This window comes from Sceloporus occidentalis, unplaced genomic scaffold, assembly GCF_023333645.1.
Source record: "Sceloporus occidentalis isolate IW3139 unplaced genomic scaffold, rSceOcc1.0.p SCAF_5, whole genome shotgun sequence".
Taxonomy (NCBI): Eukaryota; Metazoa; Chordata; class Lepidosauria; order Squamata; family Phrynosomatidae; genus Sceloporus; species Sceloporus occidentalis.
This window is the reverse complement of record NW_028316985.1, coordinates 86,479,849-86,497,999: the sequence shown is the minus strand read 5'-3', so window position 1 is coordinate 86,497,999 and position 18,151 is coordinate 86,479,849. Positions and strand designations below refer to the sequence as shown.

General features: G+C 38.4%; 1 protein-coding gene across 1 annotated transcript in view; it reads left to right on the top strand.

Annotated features, from left to right (window-relative positions):
* The window catches only part of HGF (hepatocyte growth factor), an 81,105-nt gene extending 65,581 nt beyond the window's left edge, over nucleotides 1-15,524 (top strand). Inside the window, exons 14-18 of the mRNA XM_089524627.1 lie at nucleotides 238-315; nucleotides 2,881-3,024; nucleotides 4,874-4,980; nucleotides 7,329-7,474; nucleotides 9,655-15,524. Of these exons, the coding sequence (XP_089380753.1) occupies nucleotides 238-315; nucleotides 2,881-3,024; nucleotides 4,874-4,980; nucleotides 7,329-7,474; nucleotides 9,655-9,822 (643 nt within the window). The 3' untranslated portion in view covers nucleotides 9,823-15,524. The remainder of the gene's footprint in view (nucleotides 1-237; nucleotides 316-2,880; nucleotides 3,025-4,873; nucleotides 4,981-7,328; nucleotides 7,475-9,654) is intronic.
* Nucleotides 15,525-18,151: the final 2,627 nt, after the last annotated feature.

Genomic DNA, 18,151 nt, shown 5'->3' with positions numbered 1-18,151 from the left:
ACCTTAACCAGCTGTTTGCAAAATAGTCCTGAAAGGTGGGAGAAAAAAAATAATTAGCAGTATTGATCCTTTCCCAGAAATGATGAGAAAAATTAGGAATACTAGTGCATACCAGGGAAGTGTATATAAGTCTACAGCCTTGATCTTCTTTTGTTAGAGCAAAGTGGAATGATATTTAGATGAATTCTAACCTATCCATTCAGACCAAAAGTAACTATTCCAACTTTTTTCCTCCAGCAGAGGCAGACATTTCTGTGGTGGTTCATTGGTAAAGGAAGACTGGGTCCTGACAGCAAAGCAGTGTTTTCCTTCTCGGTATAGTAATTTCTTGTTCATAGAGGGGCAGTGTGAAAATTATATTTCATTATTTAATAGCCTGCAGTAGAATTCTTTATTGTACAATTATGCACATTTTATAGAAATGTAGGCTTGTTACAGACTGCCAAAATAAGGCTGCTTCAGGTCTCTTTGGAGGTATGCTATTTAAATGATGCATGGGTCCTAAGAGTCCGGAGGTCGCGCCAAAGCCACACTCCATTCCTAAGCACTGGAGTGCAGCTTTGGTGCAGCTTCCGGATTCTTAGGATGCATGCATCATTTAAACAGCATACTTCCAAAGAGACCTGAAGCAGCTTTATTTTGGCAGTCTGTAACAGGCCGTAGCATTCCTAAAGTGTTTCTACACAGCCAGTGCAGTATAGTGGTTTGAGTATTGGACTAAGCCTCCAGGGGACTAAGGGTTCAAATCCCTACTCAGACATGGAAACCCACTGGGTGACTTTGAGCAAGCCATATTCTCTCAACTTCAATGGAAGGCAATGACAAACTTTTAAAGGAAGGCAGTGACAAGCCTCCTCTGAATAAATCTCACCAAGATAACACAAGGAAAGTTCACTGTAGATAAGAGTTGACTGGAAGACACATGACAACAACAAGTGTTTCTACAGTCATATTCTGTAGTGATATATAACTTTTTATGAGTGATATCATGATATCAGTGGCGGTGGTGGGCGAAACTTTTAGAATATCCAAACTTTTTAAAAGCTAGGTTCTAGATGCAACTGTGGAACTATCCTAGAATAAAATAGTCATAAAGCATTTTGAATGTGTAGATGCTGGACAATAATTAGGTATAATAATGTGTCTGTTTGCTTTGTGAAACAATAGCACCACTGAAAATGGCAGTTTAAGTGGTATGCTCCAAAGGTTTTATGTAAAATGTTCATGGGTGACACAAACACAACAGCTTCAAGTGCAAATGAGCTTTCCATCTGTGTGAGCAATTTCATGTTTTGGTAACTCAGGTATAAGAGCCCAATATGTGATCATGATCCTTTCCGGATATTAAAAAAACCTCTCTCAGCCTTATTCCACATAACAACAACTCCTATATTCCATAACTGGGCAAGGTGCTATATGTTCTTCAAGCTGTAATTGCTAGAAGAAATGGGTTATCTGGATCCAGCTCTGGTTATGGGATGGAGATAGATTTATTTGTTTTGGTGGATGAGCAGTGCTGGGAACTGGATGGGAGAGTGTCTTCCTGTTGGTTGTTTGGAATCTCTTGTCAGATTTCCATTGCCTATGGTATCCTTTTGGACCACCACTCCAGAATGGGACTTGGAGGGATCATATTTCACTAACTCTGGTTCTTCCTAAAAGAGAAAAAGTCCAAAGGTGGTATTGTGGGCTGCTGCCAGGTATTGTCCTGTGGATCTCTGAGGGATCTGTGTTCTAATATTGTTGTTAACTTAATTGCATCTTAATGTAGTTGCTAATTAATGTTTTAACATTACAGTTTATTATATTGTTACTTGTATCTGCTTTTAACCATGTTGTGAACCACCTTAATTACCAGTTTGGGACTAGGTGGAATTAAAAATAATCAAATCTATAAGTAAATCCACATGGTATTTTAATTTAGCCCAGAGATATTGATGGAGCATGGATTTGATGAATGTGAAGTTGAAGGCTTTCATGGCAGGCATCCATAGATTTCTGTGGGTTTTTCGGGCTATGTGGCCATGTTCTAGAAGAGATTTGATGAATGCTTCTTGATAGATGCAGAATTTCATATTTTTTGTCAGATATGGGGAGGGGGGAAATAGAAGCAGCAGTGAGAAGTTACTTTGAGGTGTTGATGTCTGGATTCTTGGAAAAATGTTCTAGAGTGCTACACCACTCTAGTCTCCCCTGGAACTGCCTCAATGTTTATCTGTTGTCAAGCAATTATGTCACTTCCTATTCCTAATACTTGCCATACTCTCTTTTGTAGCCTCATAGCTGCTTAGCTAAGGGCAATAGAGGAAGAGAGTGATGCCTGAAGTGTTTTCCAGCCCTCTAATGTCAAAGCAAGTCCTGCAGACCTAGAGCCTGACATTACTTTTGTCTTCTCACACTCTGCTTTTGTCCCTTTCATTTTCCTTTGGACAGACTCACTGTGAAATTAGACCATAGCAGCCAGTGACATCAAGAAAAATATGGGACAAGTAGAGAGGATTGAAACATGAATGAGAAGGCAAAAGCAAAGAGTTATGTAGAGAACATTGGATTAGCTGGAAGAAGACTTGACAGAATTCATCTTAATGCAGTCTTAAATCATGCTTTTGAAACATATGGCCATCCATATGTTGGACTGCAACTGCCATCATCTCTCATCATTAGTTCTGCTATCTAGGACTGATGGGATATGCAGTCTAACAACATCTGGAGGATAGCACACTCTCCAGTGCTGCAACAGTTATTTAATTAAATTTAACTATTTAATTTAATTTCTTTACATTGTAACCAGGTTGAGGGAAGAGCCAAGGGAAAAAGGCCTGCTGTTCAGTATTTTATTCTATTCATATAGAATACATCAATGACTCTTATCCTTCTTAGGTATAACCTCAATGACTATCAAGCTTGGCTTGGAATACATAATGTTGAAAGAGCCCATGAAGAGAAGCATAAACAAGTTCTGAATATCTCCCAGTTGGTGTATGGCCCTCAAGGATCTGATCTAGTATTGCTGAAACTTTCCAGGTTAGTCACAATAATGGTAACTGTTTTGCACACCTGCTTCCCTTCACACACACAAACACACACACACACACGTGCTTTGACACTCTCTCACTTAAGTCAATCATTGAAATTGTTCATGGCAGATCTGCATCTGGTAAAAAGGTCTAGCAATGGAAAGAATATTCTAAAATATTCAGGAAATAGTTAAAGAACATATTCTTGAGTACTGAGAAATGCTAATAAGAAGAATCTTGGACTGATGAGAATCTTTGTAGTTTGGGACTTATTCTGTGCAATATTCGTACATGGTTGTTTTGCTCAGAAAATGGCATTTTCTGTGCAGCTAACAGTATTTTCTTCACAGAAAAGAATGTTTCAGCACAGAAATATTGATTCATATGCAGTAAATGCTATATTCTATGTGGGAATTTATTCTGTGCAAAATTTGCACATGGCTGATTTGCAGAGAAAGCAGCATTGTCTGCACAGAAAACAGGAGTTAATGTTTCTGTATTGAAACAGTATTTTCCATGCAGAAAATGTTGATTTCTGTGCAAAACATTCAAGTGTGGATTTCACACAGAATACAGCCAAGATTGTGAACAGCCTTTGAAAACTGTGATTTTCAAAAGGCTGTTCACAATTTTGATTTGAAAACTGTGGTTTTCAAACACTTTTTTTCTCTGTAGGAAGAAAATGGCTGAAATTACTCATTGTTACCTTTGAGAAGTAACTTCATGAAGAATTACATCCCTAGAAAGATAACTGTGGTCTGGGAAATGTAGGTTATAGCATATATGTGCTTGTTCCCTGGGCCGCCATTTTAGTTGTCTCATGGTGTATCTTTAATGAGTGCTATAGCAATTCATATGCTGCAAGCATATTGGAACTTCAGTTAAATTGTATAGCCTAGGAGTGAGTGAGGTAGCTGATTCCATCAACCCTAGTTAGCACTGGCAGTGGTGAGAGGAGTGCTATCAGTTCCAAGAACTGGAGGAGCACAATTTGCCCAGCAGTCCTGTAATATCTTAGTTAGTGAAAGCCATGTGCAGCAGGAGTGGGAATCATATGATCCTCCAGATATTGTTGAATTGCTATTTCCATCAGTCCTAGGCAGCATAGCCAATGTTGAGGAAAGGTGGGAGTTGCAGTAAAACAAAATATTGAAGGCTGCCCAGTTTCTACCCATGTATATACAAGATTACTTTGTGAATTTATCAGATGTACTATAAGTTTTCAATACATAAATATCAGAGATTTAAAGCCAAAATATAAATGAAACACTTCATTAGAGCCTAAAGCCACCAGATCCCACCTGATCTTAGGGTCAGCTCTGGTTAGTACCTGATGGAAAACCACCAATGAATATCAGGTGCTATAGGCAATATTTCAGATGAAGGAACTGGCAGAATGGTGCAGTGCTTTGAGTGTTGGGTTAGGACACTCGGAGATCAGGGTTTGAATCCCTGCTTGGCCATGGAAACCTAATAGGTGACTTTGGACAATTCAACACATTCTCAACATCAGTGGAAAGCAATAGCAAACCCCCTCTGAACAAATTCTGCCAAGAAAATCCAGTGATAGGGTTGCCTTAGGCAGGTCACCATAAGTCAGGAATAATTTAAAGGCACACATCCACCACCACTGGCAGTGCCACTTTTGAGTATTCCTTGCCTAATAATGACATTTATGAGGTCGCCATAAGTCTACCCAAAACAAACAAACTTCAGTTGAAATCTGAGCTTTAAGAAATATAATTAGAATATTTGTCTTGTCAGTTGATCTGCTTGTGGAACTAGTGTAGGTGCTAATTCTAGTTAATGCGGATTAAAATAAAGAGATGTCTATTCCTTTTCATTTGCTTTCCCAGGCCAGCAGTAAGCAGTGATGCTGTTGCTATCATCCGGTTGCCCATTTCTGGATGTACTATTCCAGAAGGCACCACCTGCAGTGTTTATGGATGGGGACATACAGGACGTAAGAAATCTTTTTATAAACCTGAATGTGATCATATATAACTGTAGCCATCCAAAGTTTGTGGATGCTGATATTAGCTAATGAGTATTTGATGAACCTCCTGTTTTCTGAACAATGGTCTAAATTGATTTGCCACTGCTAAAGGGAAATTATAATGCAAATCTGGAGTTTGCCACCTGGGTGAAACATCCAGAGGATTGGGGGGTGGGGGAAGCAAAGGGAGCCTGCCATAAGGCTACCAAAATTTTCTAGAGGATTCAGCACATCCCAAATGCAAGAAATTATTTGATGATTTCTTCTTCATCATACACTAAAATAGTGTCAGGCAACTGCAGAGGGACAGTTTCCTTCCATCATAGCAAGAAGTAATGTCACATCAGATCCATTTGCAAGAATTGGGAGTAGTGGGACAATTTTGAGAGTTTTTCACTCGGAGCATGAGGTGTAGTAGGTGTCAAAGATAAATAAGAGGAGTCACATTTTGGGGTGTTTAGCAGTGTTTGGGGGGCATTGTTGGACAATTTTTTTAATTGGGGGAAGGGTTTGGAGCTTCAGAAGGTTTTATTTCCCCCCAAATATGAAACACTATTTGGCAAATTCTTAAAAAATAAATTGAAATGAAATTCTCATTAATTCATATCAGTCATATTTGGTTGGTACATCTGTTCCCAGGACAGAAAGAACCATATTGTGCTTCTTATAAGACAGGCAAAATAATAATAATAATAATAATAATAATAATAATAATAATAATAATAATTGTCACACAAAAAGGAGCTGATCCTCCTTTGCTATCTAGATCTTGGATGAATTCTGTCACTGTTATGAAAATTCTTTGCTTTTTTGAAATTTCATGGAACTTGTTTGTTCAGAGAATGAAATAATCTAAGCTTAATTTAGAGGTAAATTTAGGGGTTCTATGCATCCTGTGTATACAGCCCTGGGCCAGGGTTTGGCAGGCCAGACACCAGTCCAACCAGAAACAGCCACTGTAGTGCTTTCCTGTTGCCACCTGCTGTTTATTGTGAAACCCCAGTCATGGACTGTGATATCAAAGGCGGGAGGGTACTTGGACATGTGGGTGAAGCCAGGTGCCCTATTTCTGTCCTTATGGGATGTGGCAGGGGTCTTCATGGAGAACAGTGCTGACAACAGTAGATAAGGAGGTGCAGTGGCAGTAGCTTCACATCATAGTGGTGGTGTTTGTGTGAACACCTGCCTGTTGCCATGTTGGTCCCAGAAAGTACTGCAGGGGCAGGAATGGGCTGGGTGGGATACCACAGGGCTGGCCTGTAGTATCATGTCCGTGTTTTCAGCGTCTTAGTGTACCTTTCCCAGTATGTGAAGAATTGTTTAAGTTGCTCTGGATTGTAAATAAAACAGTCAGTTTTGGAAACAGATATAGTATCCCAACATATTACAAAGCTTGACCAAGGTTTTACTATGGATCTGCTAAAGAAATGGAAATCAAGTGCTAAATGGACTGATACGGGGAGAAGAGAAGAGTGATGATAAAATAACCATACAGTGGTCCACATTTGCTTGGGTTAGGAATGAAGGATCCCCATGAATGTGGAAAAACTGCAAATAAAAAAAACACTATAGAAAGAGTATCTTGAGTGTAACCAGTTGATCTCTACCCCAGAACATGATGGAGCTTTCTTCTTTAGAAGTCTTTAAATAGAGGTTGGATGCAAATCTTTCAGGAGTGGTTTAGCTGTGTATTTCTGGATGACAGAGGGTTTGACTTGCAGTCTATTCCATCTCAATTTTGCTATTATGATTCTCTGATTATATTGTATTGTATTGTGAACTATGATGGCATCATATAGTTTTAACAACTATACCCAACAGGAAAGGCGTATAGAAGGTTGCAACTTTGTGGTTCATCTGTTATGGAAAATTTACTCTCACTGCCCTCCCCCTTGGTTTTATCCAGTATGATCACCATTGTATGGAAAACATAAGTCAATGAATTTGCTGTTGAAATTTGTTTAATTTTCAGCCATGGCAATAGATTTGGGATCTGGTCCAAATCATGCCAGTGGAATTTTTTTTTTTTTTGGTAGAGATAGGTTTTAGACCTGCTGCTTTAGATATACTCAGAATAAGGTGCAAATTAGTTTCATCTTTTCCTCTCTCCCTCTTTCTGAACATGTGCAGTTAATTTTGTTTATTGAGTTATTTAACCAAGGCACACTCTGTTTTATGTTTCTCCACTTGAACCAATATAGATATGAAATGCATGTTGCAAAGTTTTTTGTTTCCTTGTTTTAGAACAACATGCTGCTAGGGACAGAATAAAAAACAAACTCCCACCCCCCCGCCAATTCTGTTTTTAATTTCAGGCACCACCTTCGATGGGAGACTCCAAGAAGCAAACATGATCATTGTGGGAAACGAGCGCTGCAATCAAGATTTGGGAGGCAATATAGTTGTGAAAGAGTCAGAAATGTGTGCTCGAGCTGAGAGCATTGGCAGTGGAACTTGTGAGGTACTATTTTTATTTACTCATTGAATGTATAACCACCCTTTCTCTGAGGAGTCCAGGGTCACATAATTTGCTGCACCTATTTTATTCTTAAACCAGTTATATGTTCCAGCTGATGCTGTAAATTTATGACAAGCCCAAGACCACCCATGGCTAACAGGGTTTGATGGGTCTCCCCAGTCCCCAGCCCTTCATACACTATTATCACATAGAGTTAGTTATGTTTTAGAAATACTGTTGGCCCTCCACATTTGAGGCTTTGTCTTTTGCAGATTTGATTAATATGTCCTCTCCAGGAATCTCAGGTCTTCCAGCATGACTTTATTGTCAACCTTTGCCAAACATCATGCTGGAGGATCTATAGATCCCTAGAAAGAACACTTCTCTGGGTATTTGTAGGTTTTTCAGTGCAATTTCATGGTCAATATCTGGCAGATCTTGACCACAGTTCTGTCACAATAAAAACATAGTTTTTTTATTTGCAGCTTTCCCACTTTCATGGGGGTCCTATGCCCCAAATCCCAGTGAATATGGAGTACCCATTGTAGTAGAATAACCTCTCCCATCTCTAATTATGAAGTGGTGTGATTTTAGTTGTCATTTAGATTGACAATGGAGATTTTAATTTAGAAAAACTGGATCCCCTGACATTTGGTCTCTTGTTTCCATGCTCTGAGCCTTGTTCTTATTCCATAAACAGCTATGGACCAAGGTTCTATTTAATATTCCAAAAGCAGATGATAGTTCTCTTGGTGGAAACATGCCAAACATCTCAGTAGACCCTCTTGAAAGCATTTGAGAGTTTGCTTGCCTTTGGTGATTGTGCATTTAATGGTTCATTCCTTTCCTGAGTCAAGGGAATGTAGATGACAACTGATTCTGGATTCTAGCTCAAGAATCAAGCTGGAAGGGAATATTAAGTCGAAGGCTTTCATGGCTGGCATCCATAGTTTTTTGTGGGTTTTTCAAGTTATGGGGTCATACATAGCCCATGTTCTAGTAGAGCTGTGCCTGGCATCTCTGAAGATGCCAACCACAGATGCTAGCAAAACGTCGGAAATAAACTCTTTTAGAATATGGCCACATAGCCCAAAAAACCCACAAAAAACTATAGAAGGGAATAATTTATCTCTGAGTTTAATGAAGAACTGTATACTGTCCATAGTGATAGGATTTAATTTATAAGTAGACATAATTTAGAGTTGGTTGTAGCAAACTAATTTATTTTTCTAAATGGTTGAAAAGATGCCTTATTTACTCACAAATAAACTATGAGCCTTTATGATACCGGAATATCAAATTTCCCTGAGCCCCACATACATGGGTCTTTGGTATAGTGGTAATCCATAAATCATATGACAAGTAGAAAGGGATACATCTGCTAGTGCTGCTGCCACCTAAGTCAGTTAAGTATGATGCACTTGAGAATTGTAAATTGGAGGTGAGATTGTAACCCATTTCTGTTTATAATCTGAGTGAAAAAGAACTCTGGACTCATAATGCTAAGATGTAATGAGATGGGAAGGAAATACTATGAGCTGCTAACATTTGTATTCCTGACCAGGGTATAGGAACTCTGGAAAGATAGCTAGGTGTCCAAAATTGCCAAAAGGTAATTTTATGTTGTAGTCTGATTAGAATAATTTAGTTAGCCTATATTTTAATACACTTAGTTACAGAAAGCATACAAATAATATCTTTATACCATTGGAATTAGTGGAGTTAATGACAGTAACTTGCAGATGAGAGCCAGTGTAATATAATGGTTTGAGCATTGGACTAGGGATTGATTCCCTGCTCATGGCCGGCATCCATAGTTTTTTGTGGGTTTTTCAAGCTATGTGGCCATGTTCTAGAAGAGCCGTGGAATCTCACTAGGTGACCTTGGGCAAGTCACAAATCCTCAGACCCACAAACCCCAGGATAAGTTCGTCTTAAGGTTGCCATAGGTTGGAGATGACTTAAAGGCATATAGCGGCAGCGGCAACATCAGCACCATTGTAATCAGACATTTAGGCACTCTCTCATTCCTACGGAGTTATCTATTTGCTGCCTGACTGCATACATCAGAGTCTTAAAGGACAAGTGTGGGATAGTTTTTTAAAACACACACACACACACACCCTTTGGAACAATATATACATCTGCCTGATTATTTATTTCTTTTCATTTTTCTCTTCTAGCGGGATTATGGTGGCCCACTGGTCTGTGAACAAAATAGAATTAAAATAGTAGTGGGAGTGATTATTCCTGGGCGTGGATGTGCGATTCCCAGACGACCCGGGATTTTTGTCAGGGTGGCCTACTACTCAAAATGGATACATAAAATCTTAATGACGTACAGATCATAGCTGACCATTCCAGCCAAGTAAGAAAATTCCAGCCATGGGAACATTTTGGAAAGTATGAAATTGAATTGTAATAGGAAGATCCCTTATTTTTTTTAAAAGGGAAACGTAACATCAATCAAGTACACTTGACAGTCGTGTTTCGCAGATATTTATGGAGATTTCTGCCATGTTCTGCCTCTTGGTTGCGCTGCGTGACGTGAACTGCGGCATAAGCAAGTGTGGTGACCTATTTCCTGAAGATACTTGAATGGAAAGCAAAACTGCAAGATTGATTGCTGGATGAGGAATTAGTTCTGTGGAATTAGAATGTCCAATTTTTTATCTGCTGCTGGTTAGGTCAGCTTGTTGATGAAATGGAAACAGAATTCGAGATTTACAATATTTTTTCTTACTTTTGTAAGCCTCTTAATTCTTCTTAGGACATTGATAAATGTGTTTGTAAACCAGAAATGATGCTCCCTCCTGCTAAAATCTCAGTTTTAAATATATTTCAGTCTCCTTTATAAATGGTTGCTTGGATTTACAGCCGAATTAAGTAAAGTTATCATTGGTTTCATTTCCTGTTAATAGGAAGAGTTCCTTGCACACACTGTTTATGGGATTTGATTCCATGTTTGCTGCTGTTTTGGAGTATGAAAACAATCACCTAAATTAATGGGCATACTTAGAAGCACTGATAACAATTTGTAAACCATGATTATAGTTGCATTTTTGAACTAGGTAGGTTTTTCTATAAGTGAGTATAGAAGATTCCAAGAGATGGAGTCTGACATTCATATGGTAGACCATTTTTACTGGTGTATGGACTGGGATCCAAAGATGTTTGCTGTGAGTTTGGTGTGCCTGAGGTGGTTTTTGATCTCTGAACAGCAGCAGTCCACCATGCCATGGGGGGGGGGGGGAGGAATACTTCAACACTAAGGAGTCTTTAAAACAGTTTGTGTTATGGCATGCAGAGATCTCTTAGTCAAAGGAGATGGAATGCAAAATGGTAATGGCTAGATTAGATCTTCAGATACCAACTAGTACAGAACTTGATCCCTGTTGTCCTTGTTGGTATGCAGTGTTTCTCAAAGTTGTGCTTCCATGTTATGTTGGGCTTCAGCTTTTAGAAAACCTGGTAGGCTAGAATGTCTGGGAGTTGTAATCCAACATTAACTGGGATATGATGCTGGGGAACCATTGCCTTAATAGCCTGTTGGTGTGAATAGCATCATGTTTCACTTGTCTTTCATGTCTTTTACATTCAGACACCACTGAAAGTGGTTCTGCAGTTTGCTGCACCATAGCTCTGAAGGATATTTCCCAGTTATTTCCCCCAAAGATCCTTCCTTTCAGCTTTCAACGACTCTACAATTCCCAGTTGCTTTTCTTCCTAATCCTTGGCCAAGTTTCCAGATCTATATTTGTGTTTCAGTACATTTCTGGAAGCTGTGTTAAGGAATAACAAATGTTAGTTTTGTAAACTGATACACACACATACAGACACACATACTTTCATTGCAATAGGTACGTAAACATCAATTATGAGGTGACAATTCCATGCTGCATTAAAGCATTATATTTGTCCTGAATATGCCAAGAATGCTTGCATATTGTGGGATACTACAAATATTGAATTTAGCCCTTTCTCTTATCCCAAATCCTGCTTATCAGGATTTAAAGATACAACGCAGGAGATAATAACAATTCAACAGCATGTGTAAACATATATGAGTTAGCTTACCTGGACCTTTTTCACATGAGTTCAGATTATGGTAATAGTTTTCAATGTTCTCTAGATATTTGTTCCTCTTATCAGTGGTCCTAAAGATGTTTGTTTTCCTTCAAAAGAGGAATAATGATTGAATTATATCAGGAGTGGGCAGATTTGGAGTTTGTGGGATATGCTTTATTTTTTTTACTAGAAACCTGAGATCAACCAGTCAGAGCCAGGTGCAGAAAGCATACACTTAGAGATTTCTGAGGTCCGGAATGTATTTCGAGTAATAGCACCAACAGTCCTTCTACTCTAAAATCTACCTGATTCACTCCAAGCTCTCCTCATATCAGTTGTACCATTTAGTCATTTTGCTGCTACTATTGTTAAACAATGGGAGTTGAAACTATTTGGTGTTACAAATTACCAAGTAGTGATATAATTCTTCATTAGTTTCATTCTTGAAGGAAACCTCTAGTAATTTTAACATTTTTTCTTCTCTTTGTGAAAAGGGCTTTGAAAATTATACAGTTTTGGAAAATTATTTCCTGTCTCAGACTTATTCTACACAAAATTCAGATGGGATATTTTTGCATATGAGACAGCATTTCCTGTACATGAAACAGAATTTTCTGCACAGAAAATGATATTTTTTGTGCTGAAATATTGTTATCTATGCATTAAAGGACCTGCTTCCTTTGCAGAAAATGCAATTTTCCATGAGATTCATCCCAAACTGCAAATAATATTGTCAGTCTGGAATTCTTCTGTTCAGGATTTCCTGACACTTGGGAAACCTATTTTTAAAACCTAATTTTTTTTAAAAAAATGTTTTAAAATACTCCGTCCATCCCTATTACTGAGAGATCTAACAGCAGACAACTATCTACCATTACCCAGAATTAAAGCACATTTCTTATCCATATTTGCCACTGATTTAAAATTCTAGGCTCCAGTTCTATGAAAATTAATGTATATGGCATCCAGGGTAGACAGTGTATCCCATTCAAAAACAGAATGTCAGAGTGCTTAAAGCTTGTCATTCGTGGTGAAATACAGCTTTGCAAGTTCAAAAATTTGCATGTGCAAATTCTTGCCAAAGGGCTGCAGATTTATTTCCTTGTGTTTTCCAAAAGGATTAACTGGTTGGCTCTCATAGTTAGATGTAGCTGTGAATTTATGACTTGCACTGATGAATCTATAGTGATGCCTGTAGTAAGTCTTTTCTAACATGCTACCTATCATTCATATTTTCATTATAAGTAACTGCTGCCAAATATTAGATGCACAGCCTTGTCCCAAAATGGTAGAGGGCTTTTACATAGCAAGCAAGCAAGCAAGCAAACAAACCCCATGGTTTGTTCCCAAGTATTTACTGAAAGCAATTAATGCTAGTTCTTTAGTAAGGTTATCTATCTTAGGGATGTAAACTTCATTTTTTCCTTCCAAACAGATGAAATATAGCACCAGAAACTGAGGCTTTTGTATATTTAGTTCAAAGAGGTTTCATTATTTTTACACACCATTTTAATAATTTCTAAACTGAAGTAATGATAAAAAAAACAACAACAACACTCACACATTTTTAAGCCAATAATGGAACCTGAGTTGTGTGATCAGAATTTTTAACTCTGGCATGTGTAGCAGTGTTACTGTGCATTTTGATGGTTTTTATTCTTTAAGCAACCCAGACTCATGAACCAAGATTTTTGTATTTAAGCCAATTGAAGCTGGCTATAGTTAATGTAGCTGGATCTATATAAAACCAGTTCCTTCAATTTATCAGTGCTATGGCTTGAGTCATGTCTTTTGAAAATGTTATCCTTGCCCTCTAAAATCTTCTCTTTCTACATTTGTATTCGTAACAGATACATGAACGGAATAGTGATGTTTATGAGGCGATGAATAAATTGTCATTCACTTTGCGTTTTTTCTCATGATTTATGTACTCTGTATTATATGTGCAACATTTTGTATTATGTATGCAGGCATTTTGTTCAGTGTAATAAAAATGATTCTAAAATATTATAAAATTCTGCTGTGCAGAAGACAATATGAATTTATATATAGATATATATAAATATGAAATATATATATTGGGGAAGGAGTTGCTAGAACACATAAGGCTTTTAAAAATACTTTTTTTCTGAGCTGAGTCTCAGCAGATTGAGTTGTATGGAATTTATTATTTAGAACATACAAGCAATTGTCTGTCAAACCATGTTTTGGAGGTTATTTACACAGTACTTTTTCCCCCTGTCCTGATAATCTTTTGGTACTCATTCACATGGATAAACGTAATTACAGGTACCAGTCAGTCATGGGTACAGAGCATTTCCTTAGATGACAGGGACATCTTTAGGCCAAATAGCCAGAATAATAGTGGATTAGGACTGTAATGCCTATGCTGCTATGATTCCTCAGTTCAGGGAGCTAGGATCTAGCAAGCCCATGATATATCCAAGTCATACCTTGAATTGTCCCAGTTTGGCAGAGACAGTCCCTATTCATCCCCTGTTATTGTGATTTTGTAGCTGCTTTTAAATTGTCACAGTTTCTCTCCTGTCTTCCCACTCCCCCCCCCCTTGTCTTCCACCTACTTCCATTGGTGCAATCTGCCTTTGAAGTGCAAAAGTAGTTTGCACTTTCTTAATTCAGCAGGATGGAGACAAGAGTGTGGAATTTGGCATTTTCCTGTAGAGACATTACCCCGACTTTACACCAGCACCCCAGTGCTACAAACCTTGTGAAGTCCCTTTGTGCTCACAGCTAAATGCCTAAAGCAACCCATGCATAAGCAGAACCACTCAGGGGTTCTTACATGTGGGTCTCCTTTAGTATGGCTTTTGAGTCTTTCCATATGAATGAGTATATATCAATAGATTTTTGAGAACCCAGGATCAGGAGAAAAAAGTCTGTAGTAGTGGTGGGATCTGAAAAACAGAGGGAGGGAAATTAACGATATTTGGCAAAGAATTTGTGCTTCATTTATTCCTATGAATATTTCTTGTTGGTACCCATGGTACTTTACCATGCAAATGTTTCAGTTACAGCACTTGTGCTATAAAGGATGCTGTCAAGCAACTATGTCATTACTTTGATAAGATTACCTTTCTATCAAACCTGGAGAATGGATGCAGTTTTCTAACTGGACATTTAGCATCCCTCATTGGCACTGGGGATGAATTCTACAAAGCAGGCCATTGTGTATTTTTGTTCCTTGTATGTGCCTATTATTTCTCTTTTCTTTTTAAAATGAATACAGTACATGGACATATTTGTTTTAAGTCAAAACCACAGCTGAATGCTGACTAATTTTGTTTAGTATAAGAGATTTGGATTGAAAAGTCAGAAGGTAAACTGTTTAATGTGAATTTTTCAGAAATGACTTTTTAAATTTATTGCTATGTTTTTATATTTTGCCATGTACTGCTTCATCTGGTGCCCAGACAGCGGAGATATTGTGTGAGAGAGAAATACTGACAACACAACCATATTTCCTTTCTTTTAAAAATACTACAACCAACCCCCACCCAATAGATCAGCTGATTTTCCTGACAATCACTATAATGCTGGTAGAGAATATCTGGTCCTCCAGACATTGTTGTATTCCAGCCCCAAATATATTAGCCAACATACCCACTGATAAGGGCTGATGGAAACTGCAGTCCAACAACAACCAGGTTGTCAGCGTTTCTCCATTTCTCCCCCAGGAGCCTGCCTGAAAGACCATTTGTTTGATGTATACATTGCCATATTAAAATAGCCTTTCTTTACTCTCTCATCAGAATTGGCCTGTTGGTAAAAGGGACCTTATTATTTCCTTCAGGTTATCATTGACAGTATCGGTCTAGCTTTACAGTGCTGTAATTGGAACAGTTGGGTGTTTTTCTTTGAATACTTTTCTGCGTAGATGCTGCCACTTGGAAACCTATTAACTATGTTTCTGATTTTGCAACAATTCTGTAACTAAAGGCATCATCACTAGCCATTAAAGTTGGTATTTTTGTATCTTTATTATTATTATTAATAAAATATTTTATCAAAAAGCTGTACATGTCTTTTATTCTAATAACATAAACAATCTACACATTGAAAAGGGGCCACAGAAAAATCTTATTAACAATGTGTGATTCCTCTGAACCATTATCTTGTGTGATTCCTAGAGTGGAGCCACTACCTTGAATAGTGACATCACTATAGCAGATCTTTCTAATACTTCTGGTATCAACTTACAATGGCGGGTTACATACCGCCGAGAAGCAGCACTATCCCGCCGCCGCCGCTTGCGGCGTTCGGGAGCCGCAGCTGCCACACCGCAGGGCTCCCGGACGCTGAGAGGAAGGAGAGTGGAAATCACGCTCCTTCTCAGGCCCCGGAAGAGGCCAAAGGGCGCACTCGCAGTGTCACTTCCGGTGCGCCACATGCGGACGCAGAGCGTCCGTTATGTCAATATGGTGGCGGCCGTGTGGAACGTCCGCCGCCATATTGTACGTATTGAATACGTATTAGGGTTAGGGGGTGCGGAAGCACCGCCCCTTCCTAACCCTAATACGTATTCAATACGTATTTTTGGTGGTCTATAACCCGCCAATGTTACCTCTTTAGGATGAAAACCTAAATGGAAATGAGGTTTTTTTGTGAATCAAAGTATTGGAATGTTGAACAATCTGCAAGAGAGAAGTATCAACAGGGTCAAAAAATATTTTCTTCCTTTCCAAATCTCCCATTTTATCATTTATTTTTATGAGATTGTATACTGACCCATCCAAGCAACTATAGCACCCAGTACTGAAAATAAAGGGAAGGCTATAAATGAAATACAGTTGACATATATTCAGTTTAGATAACTAGTAGGACCTCTTTTGATGTACTAGCCACCAAAATCATAGTCCTGATGAAAAATCCCATATATGCTTTGCTTGCTGGCAGGGTCGTAGCCAGTTGTTTTTGCCCCAGTTCTGAGGAAGGATATTTCTACAATTGGAGAGAGCTACAACATGAACTATTTGAACATTATTTTAGATCTATATTATAGCAGAATAACGGAAGAGCTAATTTATCGTGTCTCCTGTACCATTAAAAAGGATACCAGAAGAGGACTATAACACCCATTACCAATCTGGCAGACTTATACTTTTTTTTGCAATTTATCTACTTCAACTAACACGATGACCTAAGAATCCTGTTACTGGCTTTGAGGATGGTCATTCAACAAAAATAATGATGCATACAAAACTTTTGATTGTGTTGCATTTCCCCCACAAACTCTTCTGGACAGCTCTGTTATGAAAATACTTACATTAAAATGGAAAGTGCATAATTCAGGAGAAAATGTATGATCTGTTTTGTCAGAGGACAATATGAAAAGTAAGTAAAATTAGAAATGAAATGAGAAACTACTTTGAAGTAATTTTACATATTACAGATCCAGCATAACCATCTCATAAAATGTAGGTCTCTAAAATCTTGTTTCAGAGAACTAACACTTTGTGTCTGTACATATTAAGGAAAATTATGCATGAACTGGGCTTGCAAACTCACTTTCTACTTAACACTGAAAATATTTTCCATGCCACTTGAGAAGGCTGGCCACTTCTGGCTAACTGTCCAACTCGCTTCAATGATATTATGCTCCAGTTCAGAAGCACATTGAGCAAATGTATCTGTCTCCAGTAAACCATTTAAGGGCATTATTATTTCTCTGAGGAGTGCTGCTTCTTTTTCTAGGCATTGGAAACCTGTCTTCTACTGGCTCCTAGCCCAATTTCTCATGTTTACTCCATAAGCACTTATGGTAAAATGAGAGCCAGGTGGCACGCATTATACGATCCATATGCAGCCTTTGACCAAAGTCTTGTTCAGCCTCTTTGAGGTCTAGATGATGGTTGTTCTCTGAAGACAAACTGATTACCATCCAAGATTCACTGGCTATGGACGTCTTTTCTCTGCCAACACTTGCTTGTTAAGTATTATTTTGGCATCTTGTCTGTCAGCTGCTCGGTCTCAGTGCCTTGTTAGTGGCTTTATTTTTATTTTCTTTAAACTTTAAACTTTCCCTTAACATTAGAAAATTAGATGTTTCTATAGAAGCAAGTAATGAGTAAGAGATGATGAAGCAGTGGCAGCTGGTGGCTAGCTTCCCATGTCAGTAAGATGGCCAGGTTTTAGCCTGAACTTTAAAGGAACTATCCAAAGTGCTGAACTACATTTCCAAAATATGCCTTGGATGGCTCCTTTTAAGTTCAGACTAAAGCCTGGAGCAGAATCACTGTCGCACTGACATGAAAGCCACCAGCTGTTACTGGCAGGGACAATGTCTAAATGGCTTAGTGCTGTTCTTCCTCCTAACAGTTGTGACACTTTGAGAGTTTTATGTGTTCATACAGCTGTCTCAGATTGTGTGCTTGCTTTTTTAGGCTGAAAGGCCTATAAAATTGCATTGTAATCTGGGATTAGGGAGTTTGTTATCAAACTCAGTGCAAAATGACAACAGGAGAGAGAGGGAGGGAGAGAGAAACACAGCATAAAAGATTTTTTAAAAAGAAAAGAAAAAGATAAAGGCAAGAAAAATGGACAAATGGGGCTTGTGCAGGGTGACCAGATGTCTTCCTTTTCCAAGACATGTCC